Source organism: Osmia bicornis, chromosome 11 (genome assembly GCF_907164935.1).
Source record: "Osmia bicornis bicornis chromosome 11, iOsmBic2.1, whole genome shotgun sequence".
NCBI lineage: Eukaryota > Metazoa > Arthropoda > Insecta > Hymenoptera > Megachilidae > Osmia > Osmia bicornis.
Window position 1 is genome coordinate 8,715,077 of NC_060226.1, and position 17,196 is coordinate 8,732,272.

Below are 17,196 nucleotides of genomic sequence, written 5' to 3' on the forward strand. Positions count from 1 at the left end.
TTTTTATACTGATATCTTGATGTATTGTGCAATTACTTTACAAAAGAAAACGTAACTTATTATATATATATATACAACATTATATTATCATCTAGTTCGCGGTTATCAATAAGCTCATAAAATATATTAAGTACACAACAAGGAATGTCTTAAAAGTCTTGAAATTGTATATCTTCCATATTATACAACATTCTGGGTCTACACACACGTCAGTGTAGGTAATATTTATTGCACCCGATTTTTGAAAATTATTAGCATTTATTACGATTACATATAATATGTTTAATATCTTGTTCGGATATATTCAATCGGTACGAATGCTTTAAAGTTGTATATTAAAATCACATTGAAAGTTTTTTCTTTCTAACAACCATCTTATACCAGTGAGTTTTACCTTCCACAACAGGGGTTTAGATCTATGTAATCGCGAAATTTGTGCAGTAGGTAAAAATTTGACACAAAATAATACATTCTCTTCGCTATGAAATTCCATTTGAACCACTGGTTGATTTCTCTGGTAAACATTTCATAATCGTTGGCTCTATTAACTTCCACACTTCAGCAAGCTGTAACGTGTTCAAAATGCAAGTTGTAAGCATAATTATTACTCGTTTGTATCTCTATATAATTACTGAAAATGATCAGTGTAATTGTTGCTCTTTTCTTCTTAAATAATTAATATGTTGCACTTACCAAAATCTAAGTTTCAGATAGCATAAAAGATTAAAATAATTATGACAGCATTTTAAATACAGTATAAATATTGATGGTATCTCACCTCGGAATGTCCACGAATTTGCACGTTTACAAGACTCTGTAAGACTGTAGCAAGTATCTCTAAGTGTGCATGAACGAGTTGTGTCTCCATGTGTAAGCAATGTAATGAGAAGCAATTTCGTAGCTCGACGTTGGCAATTACAGATTCCTGAGCGACCATCTTATTTTCCAGGTACTCAACCGTGTCGCTCTGTGTATAAAATGAAACAATTTTTAATACATCCAATAATTCTCGTAATGAATACAGTCTGCTTTCAATTAGACGAGATTATGTAAGACGATACAAACTTGAAATTATATATTACATTTTTCCTCTTTCATTAACATAAAAGACCTTGGGTAATTTCAGAATAATCACGTAATGACTAGCGAACACGATAACAATGAATCGAGTTAAATCACCGGATAAATATATCTTTCTTGGAGCTTTAAAAATCATCGTCTGTTGTTTGAATACCTCTCGGGAAGATTCACTTACATCAGTGCCTCGAATGACTCCTTGCATTTGCCTCTTCTTTAAGGACAGCATGGTAGACAAGGCGCGTTGATGGTCAGCGCTGACTCCACGCTCATGCCTCTCACATAATATTCTATGAGCTACTAAAACATCCAGAAGGAGATTCAGCCTTTCACATACCATCGTTTCTTCTCTGACTGCTTGCTGAAGAGCTCTCGTCGAGAGTAGGTTGAATTCTCTGAAATTAACAGTCATGAATGGTAATTCTGTCTTTGTGAAACTTCTTCGCTGATTTCCATCGTTAACTAATAAAGAAAAGAAAAGAGTAAATAATTTTATGCTTATAACACCCACTTTGAAATGATATGAAAACCTTTCTTCATCTCTTGCCAAACGGTAGAACCACCACTGGCCCAAGTGGTGGTACCATGAGGTTCCGAGGCTAAATTACTTAACTGCGTGCCTAATTCCGCCATGTCAACTGCGTAGCTGTGCGATCTAATTGCTAGACAATCAGCAATGTTTTTCAATCGAGAGATTCCAAGAAGTATCACCCTGATCTGATCGCGACTGTTCGCAAATTCGGTTAACGTTTCAGGCGGTACCAGTTCCTTCGCTCTCGAGGATAATTCTGAGGTGGCAAATTCGTCAGGTATTCGCCTGAATACTTCGCGAATTTTGTGTTGCGTTTCTTCGCCGGTATACGTGAAGAAGAACTGGACGATATGATCCTTGCTCACCACTGGATGACGAGCGATTACAGTGAGGAATCTTAAAAGAGAGCGTCTCCTTTCTTCTAGAAACTGGGAATCCGCTGCAAATAAAATACCATTAATATTGTTTTTAAAAAAATGGATGATATAATGCAGAACAGAATAAGAAATATTAGAAGATTCAAAAGATGAATAATTTACCTCCTACAATCTTTTTTGGTGGTAATTTCGGTATCAACCTGTATGGAAATCTTGCTAGGAGAAGTTCGTGTAACGATACGAAATCATTGTAACGTCTATAAACGACGGAATTAAATCTCTGAAAATAAAATTTACATTCAAAATATCATTCTATAAGTTTTCTGTACATACGTACATTCTCCAAGTAAGAAATATTACCTTGCTCGTTACTTGATATTCCACGTGTTTTAGAAAAATTCCCTTCTTCTCAGGCACTAGATTAACTTCTATCGTGTCCAAATTACATATATCCGAATAGGTGAGATTCAGTTTTGCAGGATTGCTACCTTTCTGCAGCCTTTGGGCCAGGAGTGTTACCTCGGATAGGTCACCCAGTACAGGAACAGGCAATTCTATGAAACAGAAATAAAAATGTATAAAAATTGCAAAATTCAAAGGACGGTATTTTTTAAATAAATTAGAAATCTGTAAAATTATGATATGGAAACTTCTGATATAGAGGTAGAAAAGTGATATAATTATCATTTTAAAAAAAGGAAGTGGGGTTTTATTTATAGAGGATAGATATTTATTTTATTATAAAATTGAATGATGATTAAACAAAGAAAACATATTTTGTATCTTTTAATAAAAATTAAACGTGTACAATTCACGGTGCACGTTCCACAAAGAAATTGTTCCCGTAGACAGAGTGGCGGTGAGAAAGATTACCGGAAGAACGGTGCATTTCCCGTGGACCTCCTTCAACCGTGATAAAAATCTAGCCTTTTAACGATAAGAAAAACAAGAACTGATTGTGTTGGTCAGTGACACCATTAAAAACCGGGTTTCTTCGCACGGATGTTAGTTGAGCTATGTTTAAGCATTATCTCAGCTCCTGTACCGATAACGTTTCAATTACAGTGACTATGTTAACAATGTTACTTTCCATTACAATCTACTTTACGTATCAGGTCGTCCACCTTATACCTCTTTCCTTCAGAAAATTTTCTTAAACGTCCAGTTGAGTTGGAGTACGACCAATGAGATCGCATTATTTTCTTGAGACTTCTCGACAGAGGAAAACTCTCCTTACCAAACTTATCGTAATCTCAATGTTTTGCTAAGAAAGCAAATATTTAAAATTGGGAGCGTCGAGATACTACATTCATTATCGCCTTTCTTTTGATATATGGCAGTGATATTATAATTATTTTGTTAAAAATTATGAAAAACACGCGAACCTTGAGACTCGGAGTTCTCCAAAAGTTTGTCGCTGGGGTGTTTTCCTTGCTGAGCAAAAGCGACTAGAGCAAGACCCTTGTATAATCCGCTCCTGGTCAAATAACCCATCTTGCTGTCCACCAGTTCCCATATCTGAAAAAAAAAAGTAATTACATGTTAGATGATTTATTTATTCAAATCAACACTTTCCATGGGGCCCTGGTATAAGTCTTTCATTTATTATGTCGAAAAAATATCGAATAAAATATTCTTTTAATGCTGCCTTTTTTCTTTACAAATTTAGATAAGTTTATCAACCAAGGGGGCCCAGAAATCTTAATAGTATTTTTATTACGACTGAAACAAAGTGTGACTACAGGTGATGAATGATTTACAAATCTTGCACTCATTCGATAAATATTTGGTTCTACCTGTTCAGGAAAGTTCCATATCGAATATTTTATACTCGATGAAAATAATGTTTTCGAACATTGAATTTAAACATATAAAAAAATATAATAAATCGTCAGAAATTAATGAGTTATTATCTGTTGGATTCATTAAAATTTCTGTATCCTTTTTAAATAATTATTTTACCGTTTAGTAATAAGTCAAGGTTCGTGTATACATTTTGCAATACATTGTTATAATAATTTCGATGTAAAATAACACGATAAACAACGGAGTAATTTTGTATGACGAAAGGCAGGCGAAGGAAAAAAAAACAATTGCGCAAAAGGCGCGCGGGAAAAACATGAAACAGGTTTACAATAACTCTTCTCTTTGTTAGCGTTTATCTAAATCAAACAGCTTCGGATAAAACATTAAATAACATTATCCGTTGCAAGAAGTACAGTAAAACGGGATAAATAAATTATAACTATACTGAAAGATAATAGGGTTTGAAATTTGTTAACCCTTTGCCCTAGAATATCGTGTCACAAATATTTAGCTCGAAATGCGATATGCAATGATATTTTTAATTAATCATTGCTGGACACTTAACACTTTAAGTAAAATTAGGGAACCTGGACGACCTCGGAGAAAAAATTTTAATTACATAAATACCATTTACACGATAGAAGGAAAAAAAGGTGTTTGATTTAATGAGAAAACAGTTTAATGCGACACAATCAGTGTGATACACTCGACTAACGGTGCAACCTCGGTTAACACTGTGAACGAATCCAAAGGATTAGGCCATAAATGAAAGTAACTACATTCCAAGAATTTTTATACCTTGCTCCGTCATTCTGCTTCTCCTTCTTTCATTCCCATTGCTACTATCTCTCTGTTTCACCGTTCTGGCAAAGCTAACAGAGACCGTACGTTACCTGCATCTAAACTTGAAATTATGCAGCTAGAAAATCTCGTGGATAGGATACCTAACATACCTTACTGAAAAATATCATTAGATTTACGTGTAACTTGTAAGTTAAATTTCTGCTGATTTAATAAATTTATAAATAGAAGGAGGAAAAATCTGGAAGTAATTTTATCTTTCCTCGAATCTGATGCTTTCATTTTCAAGAACAACAAAAAAGAGAATTAAAAAGGTACTGTATTTTAACAAAAACACATTACTGTAAAGTGACAAGAATATAAACTTTCTTTTTTTCTGAACCGTATCATTGAACATGACCTGATAAATAAATTATTCAAGTGTGAAGATCAGTGTTCGCTTGAGAAGAGAAACTGAATACAGAAAACTGGAACGGTAAGTAAAAAAAGTATGAATCACCTTTGAAAAAGATAAATAAAGGAGCTGGCAACGAGACATTCAATTACTATTTATTATCGCCATTTATTCTGTCGTAAAGATTCATTGAACTTGAAATATTTATTACGAGGTAGAAAGTGTGCAATGAATAAGAAGAATAACAAGAATAACAAGAATAAATAATCCAGAGAAATTAATCATGAACAAGGAAAAAGAAAAAAAATTCATAACAATGATAACGATATTTATAAAGAATAAGGAATAGAGGAAAAGTTTTATTATTATTTTTCTTTTAGAGCAAAATTGCCGACATTACAGATGGTGATTTTAAAGTTCAAAATTCTGATATTTTAATATTTCAAAATCACTTGAATAGATATTCAAAATTTTAAAATTCTAAATTATTAATATTCCAAAATTCTAAAATTTCTAAATTTGAACATTCTCAGATTCTTTATTCCAAAATTTGAAAAATCTAAAATCCTAAAGAAATTTCCCTCCTTCCAATTGTTCAAAACCGTACTACATACACGCAAAAGGTATGGAAAGAGAGGCCGTGTGAATTGCAGCAAGGAAAAAACAAAAGAACGAGAGAAGAAGAGAAGCAAATGGACTCAAACGATCGCAAATATGAGCAAAAAGAGAAGTGCATAAAAGTGCACCGTTCCGTATGCGGTTCTCCGAGTTCTCACTGTTCGAAAGCGACGGGTCCTTGTTTTCTCATTGGTTTCACCAGTATTATTAAACCTTAATCGTTGATCAAGTTCACCGAGAGAGGTGCCGAGGGTGAAAATGTGTTCCTTGTTCGCGATCGTGTGAACATTTTGCTCATAAACAATCGTCGCGAAAGCTGAGAATTCACTACGCCTCGTTACCTAACATTAAACATTACCAATTATTTATAATTACTAATGTAAAAACTGTGTCATCCACGTAATCAATCAAAAATTATTTAAAAAAAGAAGAAACAATTCAAATTAATTAAGGAAACAAAGGTGAAGCAACAAGAAAAAAATTTGTTAAAATTTCTGAAAGAAAAATAAATAATTCTCAAAGGTAATCGAGTAAGCTACGTAAATTTGTTATTGTCTTTTTTTTTTTAAATAAAAATACAAGATAAGTGTGTAAAAATATTGGTAAGCAGGAAGAGACGGGTACGATGTATCGTATAAAGCGCGAAACAACTGGAATGTCATTAAACAAAATTAGTCTCGTCCCCGACGGAAGAAAAGCAGAGGGAAGGGAGATCGGTTCATGTCCGTGATGGTTTTATCTCACGTGCATGGTCACTGCGTGTCGATCGTAGCATGGTACGCTTGTAAGAACCCTACCCAATCCCGCTCAATGATTCTTCGTAAATGTTAGCTTGTTGTATATTAAACAACCGATTTCGAAACGATCAACACGATTTCATATTAACTCAAAGCTTAAAATTGTATGGAAATAACTATATAAACTATTCATTAATATCCTTAATACAAAATGGCAATTATAATAAACAACGATCAAGTTTGAATCATCAAAAGTTTGACACATTATTTAATGCTATAAAAATTCTGTAAAATAATTGATTTTGTATTAATTTAATTTTATCGTCCTACCTTACGATATATCTAATTGTTGCCCTTTGAGACACAGTTTATTAGTTATCATTAATGATGAAATAATTTTCTTAATGAATGTTAGACGTAAGAATAGACTAGACAAACAAAAAACATTTTGCATTATCGTACCACGATGCGTATCATTCAGGATCGGCCTATTTATAGTGACCCGTGATGATTAACGATCAAGCGGCGACCCACGTAACGTTATTTTGATTGTGTCATTAGTCAATGAACGAGACGCGACGTTCAATCCCTGTTACGTCGTATGATATCGTGTACATACACCCGCGATCAAATCAGGCTTCTATTGGGAAAATAGTAAGCGAAATAGAAATTCTCAACATGTTAATTTTCATGATTTCATTAAAAGTAAAGTTATTTCATCAAGTATTATAGATAAACCCGTTGTATTTTCAATTTAATTATTTTTACAAGCAATTATGCAATGTTGAAAATAAATCCTAATTGTATTAATCGTTATTGCGCAAGTTTGAAATTTCATTAAGAAATCACCAGAGATAAATGAATAATTGGCAGACATAAGTAGTAAAACATAATAAATGATAATTTACATGCATAGAGATATGGAATATTTGTAATGTGTATTTACGACTGTAGTTGACCCTACTACGTAATCTTCCACTATTACAAAGGGGCGTCCGTGCAGACTATCGTTAGCGGGCGTGTTAATGATAAAATAATGATGATACACTCATTCCAGTCTCGGGACAATATAATTGACTGTGAAGACTGAAACTATTCATCGAATGCAAAATATTTATAAACGATAAAAAAGTGTTTATATGAATGGTACTACAACGGCGGTTCTATCTTCATTAATTAATAACGATTTGATCAGACTATAAAAATTGGAATTTTTCTTTTGTCACTAATTTATGAAATTTCTACGATATTTTTATGTATTTGTATCCTTTAATATGTGGTTAATAATAAATAATTACAAGAATAACTAGATGGGAAAGAGGGTGGGCCTACCCCTTCTAAAAATCTGGATTGCCCCCTCCCAAATGTGGACCTTCGCAATTCTAAAATTTTAAGATTAGAATTCTGGTTCAGAATTTTCAAATTCCAAATCTTCAAGGTTTCGAAATATCAGAACTCAACAATTTGAAAATTTCACAATTCCAAAATTCCAGATTTCTGAAATGAATACACATCAAACATGATGGAATATCGAATTACTCATCTTTAAAAGATTGAATCATATCACAAGCATGCGTATTTAACGTGACCCCAGTGATTCAGACAAGACACCATATGTATCGCATACGATGCAAATCAGAAGTGATTGTACGCTCCGAATCAAGTTTGGTCCCTTTTGTTTCGTAAGGACCTAGTTAACTATACATAGATAAGACTTATCGAGTCTGGTCACGGTCGTGAAAAAATTCCGGAACGGTTTATCTCGCTATGAACCGCTATGCAGAATATTTATTCACGTGGCATCTGTTTCGACGCGTCGTCCATATACCGTTGTATGTACATTTGCTTCGTTATCTAACCGGTTCGATGCAATTTCTATTAACAAATGTGATAGGCTCGACAAGGACGTACGAGTGACCATTTAAAACATTTATCATAATGCATGCGGTGTAAAATAATTTTAAACAAGGTTTACAGAACAAATATAATTCATTTACTTCTTTGGTAGAATTTAAATTAAACGATAATAATAGTAATTTATTGCACTTTATACAAATAAAAAAAATTTATTTTCATTCCATAGTGTAAAAAATTAAAAATTAAGCAATTTTAAGTTTAATGAAAAAAGCTAGTTCTTATCCGCCATAAATCAATGGCTGATCGTCATTCGATCCAGGAGAAGTTAATCGTATACCTGTAACGGTAGCATTAACCTAACAGTACGACGTGCGAAGAAATTACATAGTTAAAACATTCGACTCTCTCTTCTTGAATGTGGTGGTAGCTACGCGACAACAAGGAGAAAGAAATGAGAAAGACTTAAAGAGAGAAACATACCTGGCTGAGAACGGAGCTACTCAGCTGGGACTTGACAAGAAGGGATTTAAACACCTCTCGTTCCACATTTCCACTCGTGGGAGAGCAGATCTTCTCGTAGACTTCTCTGTAGAACGCTGGTATGCAGCCTGGTTGGGCACGGCGACGAAAAGCAAAATAAAAGTACATCACTTCACGGAAAATTACCAAGTGTCACTTTTCACAAAAAAAGAAAGGGGAAAGAAAAATAATATTATAACGCGAAGGTCAATGAATGTTGGGAAAACCATCGGGCATTTACGTAAACGAGGAAACCGTTATTGCTCAAACTTGTTAACCTCAAATAGCATATGTAATGATATTAAATATTATAATTATTTTTTTATTTGTTCATCGATCTTTGTATTGACAATTATCTGATAAGTTTTCAATATGTGCTTGGACTTAACTTAAAAAAGTATAATTTCTTAAAAGATGTTTACAAAATAATTTTGAATAAATAAAAGATTTTAAGGAAGAAAAATATATCAGAAGATCGTAATATTACAGCGACATTATTAAAAGGGTGGAAAGGTTGCTTTTAAAAACCGGACGACCTCGGGAAGACCTTGTCAAAGGTGTGTATGGTACACGGGTTCATCATTTACCGAACGACAGATCGGTCGACGCCATATTGGATCACTTGTAGATCATCCAGGATTCTGCGAGATCGTAATACCACGGCTTTTCGAAATTACAGTTACGTGTATGATGATCTTTCGAGTAATGATTTATGTGCACCCGCGTTGTCTGTTTTGAAAAGACCACGATATCAGCTGTCGGCAAAGTACGAACGATAACAAAAAACCACGAACACCATACGCCATTGCCGTGTGGCGCACAACTGACGACTGACGCGATTTCTCCGGCCGGCTGACTCTGACTTCTCCCGCCGCGCATGCGCCCTCTTAAATACTCGACTCGAAGGCGTCGATTTAACGAATCGATTTAAACGCGACAAATTCAAATCTCTAGCGTTTTGTATTACATGTATATGCAGCGTATTCGGTAAATACAATACAAAAATATAAATTACTTAGATACAAAAGAGTGGTAAATACAAAAATTATTAATTATCATCCAATTGTCCTAATGGAAATGGTTTCGGTAATGGTTTCTCAAGTTCCCTTATCTCCTTCCTAATTTCTTTGGATTTTTCCTTGTCCACCGATTCGATTAAACGCAATTTTTGTGCTATTTCTTGTTGTATCATAGGACGATATTTTTTTCCCATTCCAAGGCTCTCCATGTCGCTTAAAAATTCCATTCTCTCCTGAATCCCTCGTACCACTACAAAATAAAAAAGAAAATATCAGCGTAGTAATGTTAGATATTAATTTATTTCTGTTACTTACACTCATCGATAGGATTTACATCGTCTGACGAACGTCGCTCTCGTCTCGGTTTGTGAAGAACTTTTGGTCCATGAGGAGTTTCTGGCATATCTTTCCCGTATGCCATGATACATGCCAAATGACGCTTTTGCTTTTCTTTATTTCCTAAATTTTATCAATAATAAAAATATATTTTACAGCGTTATAATTATACAAATTTTGAAGTATCTTACGAAGAGGGGATGTCCTTCTATATTGTTCTCTCTCGTATGCGCCACTTTGAATGATGACATCCTGAGTTCGTTTCTTCCAAATAGAAGGCATCGTGACCTGTAAAAATAATAAAACGGTCAGTGCGTGTAATATTTATAAATAAACCTATCAAATTTACCCGATACTCCGTGTTACGTTTATTCGCATTCTGTTTTGATTTATCCGTGGGAAGCGGTAAGGAATCACCCCTGTCGAGCGCTTCTTGAATTGATTTTCTCTTCATCATGCTCACTTTAGACTCCTCCATTAAAACTATTAATGAAACAAAACTAACCCTTAATTCTTACCATTTTTCACTTTTGTTTCTTATGATAAATTTGCTTACGTTTAATCAGATTTCTCGTCTCTTCGCTGTACTTTGCTCTTGGTGGATGATGGAACGCGCCCACCCCCTTTTCAACCCTCTGATATTTCCGGTCCATGTTAGCCTCCTGCAAACTATCGACGCGTCAACTAAAAGCGTACTGTTTCGTGACACCTCGAAAAGACAATCGCTAAAGTTACCCCATTCAATATGAACCACCCCAGCGTCGCGTTTCTATGACTACTTTAAAGATGATTCAGCCATCGAACTAACTTTCAAACTGCAATTCAAACTTTCCTGATATTGTCGATACGTAACCCAAGTGATATACGATTTCTGTAGTTAAAAAATTAAAAACTTGAGCATTTTAAATATTGTTTCCCTGCAAGTTATCCAAATTAAATAAACGCTAATTTTATAAATATTAAAATAAAAATTTTCGATATTTGAACAATTTTTAAGTGCATATTATTTTTAAAAAATATTCCCAATTCCAAAAATTTCGATCGCGATGAAATATGAAAATAATATTCTGTTCAAAACGGATTTACAAGAACAGAAGTTAATAATTTTGCGGTAGTATCAATCAATGATCAAGTGGGAATGGATGCACCTTGAAGGATGCGGCAGTGGCTCGACTTGTGCGCATGTCGTGCAATCTACCACCAGGGGTTACGCTCCTACCTCCTGGACGAAATAAACTTGCGATTTACGCGTCGAAAGTACACTGGTTCACGAAGAAAAAAAACAGAAAAATTATTCGAATTTCGTGTTACTGTGTAATTTCGAGCATACTTGACCAAGAGGGATAATATTTCTTCTTCAAGATCCTTCGATTTCGTATGATACCATTTCTCTCGACAATCAAATCTTTCGCTTTCAGCCAAGCGAGAAACAGTGAAAGTTATTGATTCTCATTGTGAGCTACGTTTTAGTAATATTCCGTGCTCCTTTTTCTGCCAGGTGAGTGACAACACGCATAGTTTGCTTTCCCTTTGAGGAAAAGGGTGACCACTTAATTACATCCTCGATGTGGCGGGGAGACCTCCCTTTTTTTTCGTGTTGTTGTTATCGTTATTGTAAGCAAAACGATCGCAGCGACTCCAATCTAAGGATGATTTTTTTCATTATTTTTGATAATTAATAAGATTTGAAATTGAAGAAATTAAAACCAAACACTTGGATACAAATAACAAATCTTATTAAATAAATTATTATAAATATTCTCCTGAAATTGTTTCCTTTTAGTTTCAGGAAGAATATTTAACAAAATGAAAGTGGGACTGTTAAAAAATTTTTTACACTATTTCAACTTGAAACAAGGCACAGTGTTAATAGCTGTGTTTCAATTGGTAAATATATAATAATTATTCTCTGTTATAATTCAAGAAAGATTGCTCTGACTATAAATTTCTTTCTTCAATACAGTTTACATCAGGCTTCAGTATGATATTTTTCGTGCTCGCACTGGCACATGCAATGGGAATTCAAGAAATGGTGGTAAGAGATACAGAAGATGCTCTGGAGAGAGAAGCTTTAGAAGACATATCCTCTAACCACCTTAATACTAGGAAAATGGATATGGCTCATCACAATGCAACTGGTGCTTGTAAAATTATAGCCAGTCAGCCAATCCTGCGAATAGCAGATTCTGTCCAATTCCTGTTAGAAGGTTTTATAAACAGAATCGCTACAGATTTGATGCAGGGATGCGTTAAATTCAGCTATTGTAGCAGATTCGCGGCAGAAATATAACAAAACCTGTTAAAGCAGATTGGCGGCAGAAACCGAGCAGATCCTGCAACTTCAGCCATTTAAATTTTAAACGGAACAGTCACTATATAAGTGGTATTTAAAATCTTTTTCCAAACTATGAGCGTTTGATTTTGTCAAGCAAAATACGGAAAAAGATGGCTACGGATTTGTAGACAGATTCTGTCAGATCTGCTGCCAATCTGCACGCAAATTCTTTACTGGGTACATACTCCAAACAGCTTTATGTTTTATTATTTTACAAAAAGCCATAAGAATTATTTTCTAACAAGTCTTTCCTCTCATACATTTATCTCGATACGGTTCTCTTTAATTTCATTTATTTTCGACAAATTTTGAACGGATTCTTCGTCGTTCCAGAAACGGTTTACTCGATGTATTGCGGACTGGTCATCACGGTGATACATTTTATCTCCACTATATTGCTTCTCTACGGTGCGCTAACGGTAATAACATTTTACACAGTCGCATGTCAGAGTAATTTTTTGATTAAGAAAAAGTCATTTCTTCTGATAGAATAATCGTCACTTCATGGCGCCTTGGATGATGGTCATGATGACTATAATATCAGCGTTGACAATTTCCTTGTTCCTGGTTGAACAAGACTGCCCCTTTATCGCTACCCTTGGTGGTAAAGCAGATATTTGTGAACGTACGTAGATATTTTTTAAATAATTTTCTTTTATATTACATATGCTTGACGAACTTCATTCTTTCAGGTATGATCGTTTTGTTTCTCGTAATTACCAGCTCTTACGTGTGGTTTGTCGTGTACAGCACTTACAAGAGTCTCGAGACGAAGAAAGGATTAACTCACATTCTTCACGGCGTAAAGAAAAAGCCTGTAGTTCCGGTCGTACAAAAACCGAAAGCCGCTCCGGCACAAGCAAACAAACCGTACGAGGTTTAAAGATATTACAAAAATTTATTGAAGTAGCTACAGAAAATCGATTTTATTCGTTACAATAAATGTGAAATCGCATTTGATTACAAAACTCTCGGTACTGAGAGATAACTTTCAAATGACAGTGTTTTTTAAACAAATTACGAAATTTCAAATGGAAGGAACGTACAATTTAATGGTCATACGAATGGTTATGAAATTTAAACGAATTCGAGCACATCATCTTTGTCCAGAAAAGAAAAATTAACAATTTAACGACAAAGAAAATGTGGGATATTTATGTTGGAAAAACACTGTACATTATCGTATACATGACACGACGAAGACGTTTATTTCACGAAGCTCAAAAGTGATCTGCAGTACAAAAAGCTTGCTTCATATTATTACATGTATTATATCTTGCTCATGCGTTACAATTGATATTTGAACAACTCGCGTTACTTTGAAATTACATTCAAAATACATTTCGAAGAACGCACAGAAGTTTAAACATTGTTCTGAAATTTTCTAATAATAAAATTGCATATCGAAAAAGCGGCGACGCATATATCGTAATATATTTTTCATTTTAATTATTGCCATCATACACAAAGTTTGTTTAAATTGATAACGACGTTTCATTCAAGGTTTAAGTTTACACCTGATGATATTCTCTCCTTATGTAAGACTGATTTTAATTGCTAGAGTTGCGTAAGATTATGATTCGAAATAACAAAGAAGAAGACAAAATACATCGCTTGTATCTGATCATCGATATTTTATTATAAACAACATACAGAGTTTCGTCTCATATTCAGTTTTATTTTAAAACTCGATGTCAAGTTCTTAATGATACTACAATAACGTTGATATTTTCTGGTAATATTTCAATATTAACAAGTGAATGTAGTTATTTCTTGTGTATATGTATATTAAATGTATGGAGATCATAAAAATAAAGATTACAAAACTCTATTACGTTATATACGTCCCATTATTTATTTGGCTAATCATTAAAAACCGATTCGATGATTAGTCAAACGTTATAGTTGTTCATGATAGATGGATATGAAGCGGGTTCAGGCATAATATACGATCCATGACGTTAAACGGAAGATTAATAATTTTATAAAATAAATATAAAAAAAACACATGATTGAATTATTAACAAAATATATCCTACAAAATATGATTTGATTACCTTCGCGATGATACTTTTCATATCATAATTTTGCGTCAGCGTTAACGATAAATTGTTTTAATTGCGTAAGAAAACTACTTTTTACAATGACGCGTTCAAAGAAATTTCAAATATTCTTTTTTCATTTTCTTTTTAACATTCAGGAACCTGTAGTTCCATAAGTAGAATAGGCCCACATAACAAGTTAATAACAACATGTTATAGTATTCCTTAAAGTTCATTTTCAATTTGTTATCAATAATTCACGCACCGTGCACGTAACACCAACAAATAATAGTACTTTCCGTTTGGTCCTGTACCACATAGTACGACTTTAAATAACAAACAGTATTCCATGCAAACTATACCTTGTAAATTTCACGAACACTGAAAACGTATTAAAATATACTCTCTTCCTTCGATTATCGCTATATAATACAGAAAATTAAATAACGTACAAATTTTTCAAATTTCCTATACTCAGGAGTTTACCTCCTCTTCATTCTCCAATCACATTTTGTCGTCAGTTAATTCAAGGAACTGTGCATAGAAATCTCTCGTGCATTCACCTTTATTGTTGAATACGAATTTATAATAACTACCATCTGCACATATTACTGTAAAATAATGAAAAATTATCATAAAAAAAAAATGTTGAAGAAATAAAATACCACTGCAACATGTTACTGACCTATAATACTATTGTTATCAGTTCCAAATGCACACATACATTGGGGACCACCTGGAACTTGAAATTTACAAAAGCTCCAGCTTGAACTAAAGTATTTTGGCAGGAAAGTGGCAGATGCTAAACTAGATTGACGATTTAATTTTTGATCTTCTACAGCAAAAACGTGTACAGTACCATGATCACTTGCTACACATAACCAAGTTGAATCATGATTAAAATTGATGCTGTAATGACATAAATTAATAAAATCACTAATGATGATATGAAAACGAATTTTAACGGTGCTTTATTATTATTTACCAATAAATATTTGCATGATTAGCTCCTCTTCTCAATTCATTAATCATATTTCCACTCTGCGTTTCAAATACTCTTATCAGAGTACCTTTCTCTGAAGCAGTAGCCAATCTAGTACCTTGTAAGTTTAAAGCTATACATGATAATGGTGTTTCATGAGCTTCTATATTTAATGGTTGCTTTTCTGTATTAGCCAAATCTATCACTGTGAAAGGAAGAAAATAAAAATTGGTTTGTGAGAAAAAAGAATTGAAGAGGTTGAGAAATCTATTATACAAAACTTTACCTTGTACATGACCATTTTTTCTACCAGGAAAAGCAAGCAGGGAATTACTACTATTTGGACATAATACACACAGACCCCTAGGATTTGGGTTGGTCTCAAAAACATGAAGCTGTTGAGGATTTTGTGTGAATGTATAAACTTTTATAACACCTTCTAAAATTACTACTATCCTATCTCTTCTCAGTTTGACACCCTTCACTGGAGCATTAAACTCTAAAGTAATTGCTGGAGATTTTTTCAGGTCATCCCATATCATAACTGCAAGTATTATGTAAGATAAGTAATTTATTCTTTTTATCTTTCATTCCTGAAAACATCAAATGTTTTACCTTTATTTGTTGGATACATAGGTTTTGCACCACTGCCAACTAGGGCTAAATAGTTACACCTAAATAGCATTTCCACATAACCAAGGCCTCCATCACTAAAAAGACGTGCCTTTTCCTTTAAGGGATCACAGTTATATACTCTGAAGCCATTTTCCATACCGCAAGCAAAACATCCTATAAGTGAAAAGATTACATGCATAATAATGATATTAATATCTGTTTCAGTATTATATATATATTTATCTTTTTTCTTTGAAAATGCAATATGGCATTTGATACATACATTGAAGCAAACACATAGGGACTTGAGATAAAACCATTACATTTGAATGATTATCAAGGAGCTCTTTATAAAATAATGTCATATCACATGATATACACAAAAGAATGTAAAAAGAAGACATGATACAAGAAATAAATTTTCTAATAACTTAAATAAAACCTATAATATTATAAATAAATCTTTCATTTAATATTACAAATATACAGATTATTAATTTAAAAATAGTGTACTTCTATGTAAATTTATTTATAAGAAAAATGTAAATAATTAAGACAGTAATTTACATAAAATCTTTATAAAGAAGATAGCTTAAATCTAATCGATTAGTCAAATTTAATACAAATTTATTATTCGAATTTGACATAAATTTTACACGAATTAGGTTAGAAAAGGGAAAATGGCATTATATTTATGTATTTTCAATTATTTTTAACATATAATATCATCTGAAAATGTTCTGTTTAACGTCAGAGCGATATTGATTACATAAAAAATAAAGTTTTGATAAATTTGTAGGGCAGACGTTGAATACAGAGGTTAGGTATAAAAAAATAAATTTGACAGTATATGACCGGACTGTCAAATGTAGTACACTCGGTCACATACCCTGGTCCTGATTGAAACCAGCATAGAGCAAGCCATTGCCGTGAGGATTTCCTGTCGTTAAGTTCATTGCAAATCACTTATTTAATTGCAACATTAGCTCGAATGATCGGTTTACTCGTGGAATTCTATCACATCTTCGCCGGCAAGCAACACCAAATACTTTTCGTAACTACGAAGTTCCGTCACCATCATAGGGTTTTTACGCATGCGTATTCTTCCGTTTTAATCAGCTGATACTATAGAATCGGAGCACAACTTTT

The 17,196-nt window shown here is 33.4% G+C and overlaps 4 protein-coding genes across 10 annotated transcripts; 1 reads left to right on the plus strand and 3 right to left on the minus strand.

Moving 5' to 3' along the window:
* On the minus strand, positions 1-9,549 carry LOC114876587 (sorting nexin-8-like). Of its 3 annotated transcripts, none has more exons than XM_029188255.2 (9): positions 9,306-9,549; positions 8,680-8,807; positions 3,372-3,504; positions 2,347-2,540; positions 2,149-2,266; positions 1,589-2,048; positions 1,256-1,472; positions 779-967; positions 1-566 (listed from the first exon to the last, which is right to left on the minus strand). In XM_029188255.2, exons 1-9 carry the CDS (start codon positions 9,328-9,330, stop codon positions 480-482), a joined length of 1,551 nt encoding a protein of 516 aa, XP_029044088.1. In that variant the 5' UTR covers positions 9,331-9,549; the 3' UTR covers positions 1-479. The 3 variants fall into 3 exon arrangements, with proteins under 3 accessions (XP_029044088.1, XP_029044090.1, XP_029044087.1); XM_029188257.2 differs by having other exon boundaries at positions 9,255-9,323; XM_029188254.2 differs by lacking the exon at positions 9,306-9,549 and having other exon boundaries at positions 8,680-8,862.
* A 93-nt stretch (positions 9,550-9,642) lies between these two features.
* On the minus strand, positions 9,643-10,726 carry LOC114876582 (UPF0193 protein EVG1). The gene is made up of 5 exons (XM_029188239.2): positions 10,630-10,726; positions 10,423-10,556; positions 10,265-10,361; positions 10,053-10,196; positions 9,643-9,987 (listed from the first exon to the last, which is right to left on the minus strand). Exons 1-5 carry the CDS (start codon positions 10,724-10,726, stop codon positions 9,767-9,769), a joined length of 693 nt encoding a protein of 230 aa, XP_029044072.2. The 3' UTR covers positions 9,643-9,766.
* Positions 10,727-11,266: 540 nt separating this feature from the next.
* LOC114876579 lies at positions 11,267-14,247 on the plus strand. Of its 2 annotated transcripts, none has more exons than XM_046287759.1 (6): positions 11,267-11,571; positions 11,857-11,960; positions 12,037-12,280; positions 12,742-12,827; positions 12,898-13,033; positions 13,101-14,247. In XM_046287759.1, exons 2-6 carry the CDS (start codon positions 11,880-11,882, stop codon positions 13,289-13,291), a joined length of 738 nt encoding a protein of 245 aa, XP_046143715.1. In that variant the 5' UTR covers positions 11,267-11,571; positions 11,857-11,879; the 3' UTR covers positions 13,292-14,247. The 2 variants fall into 2 exon arrangements, with proteins under 2 accessions (XP_046143715.1, XP_029044063.1); XM_029188230.2 differs by having other exon boundaries at positions 12,037-12,211.
* LOC114876577 (WD repeat domain phosphoinositide-interacting protein 3) lies at positions 13,306-17,021 on the minus strand. Of its 4 annotated transcripts, none has more exons than XR_006829878.1 (7): positions 16,937-17,021; positions 16,048-16,221; positions 15,869-15,976; positions 15,436-15,637; positions 15,136-15,359; positions 14,903-15,061; positions 13,306-14,831 (listed from the first exon to the last, which is right to left on the minus strand). XR_006829878.1 is itself a non-coding variant. In XM_029188225.2 (6 exons), exons 1-6 carry the CDS (start codon positions 17,001-17,003, stop codon positions 14,955-14,957), a joined length of 1,032 nt encoding a protein of 343 aa, XP_029044058.1. In that variant the 5' UTR covers positions 17,004-17,021; the 3' UTR covers positions 13,306-14,954. The 4 variants fall into 4 exon arrangements, 1 of the variants encoding a protein (XP_029044058.1); XR_003789422.2 differs by having other exon boundaries at positions 15,719-15,976; XR_006829877.1 differs by lacking the exon at positions 16,937-17,021 and adding an exon at positions 16,331-16,432 and having other exon boundaries at positions 15,719-15,976.
* Positions 17,022-17,196: the final 175 nt, after the last annotated feature.

Excerpts from the sequence above, each read along its gene's own strand:
- LOC114876587 (XM_029188254.2), bottom strand. The coding sequence starts at position 8,847 with ATGTACTTTTATTTTGCTTTTCGTCGCCGTGCCCAACCAGGCTGCATA. Across the intron at positions 2,541-3,371 it reads GGAGAACTCCGAGTCTCAAG|AATTGCCTGTTCCTGTACTG; the intron begins GTTCGCGTGTTT and ends TCTGTTTCATAG. Across the intron at positions 2,267-2,346 it reads AATATCAAGTAACGAGCAAG|AGATTTAATTCCGTCGTTTA; the intron begins GTAATATTTCTT and ends TTTTATTTTCAG.
- LOC114876582 (XM_029188239.2), bottom strand. The coding sequence starts at position 10,726 with ATGGACCGGAAATATCAGAGGGTTGAAAAGGGGGTGGGCGCGTTCCAT. Across the intron at positions 10,197-10,264 it reads TAGAAGGACATCCCCTCTTC|GAAATAAAGAAAAGCAAAAG; the intron begins GTAAGATACTTC and ends GATAAAATTTAG. Across the intron at positions 9,988-10,052 it reads TGTAAATCCTATCGATGAGT|TGGTACGAGGGATTCAGGAG; the intron begins GTAAGTAACAGA and ends TTTATTTTGTAG.
- LOC114876579 (XM_046287759.1), top strand. The coding sequence starts at position 11,880 with ATGAAAGTGGGACTGTTAAAAAATTTTTTACACTATTTCAACTTGAAA. Across the intron at positions 12,281-12,741 it reads TGTCCAATTCCTGTTAGAAG|AAACGGTTTACTCGATGTAT; the intron begins GTTTTATAAACA and ends TCGTCGTTCCAG. Across the intron at positions 13,034-13,100 it reads TAAAGCAGATATTTGTGAAC|GTATGATCGTTTTGTTTCTC; the intron begins GTACGTAGATAT and ends TCATTCTTTCAG.
- LOC114876577 (XM_029188225.2), bottom strand. The coding sequence starts at position 17,003 with ATGAACTTAACGACAGGAAATCCTCACGGCAATGGCTTGCTCTATGCT. Across the intron at positions 15,638-15,718 it reads AAAAAATGGTCATGTACAAG|TGATAGATTTGGCTAATACA; the intron begins GTAAAGTTTTGT and ends TTCCTTTCACAG. Across the intron at positions 15,360-15,435 it reads AATCATGCAAATATTTATTG|CATCAATTTTAATCATGATT; the intron begins GTAAATAATAAT and ends ATGTCATTACAG.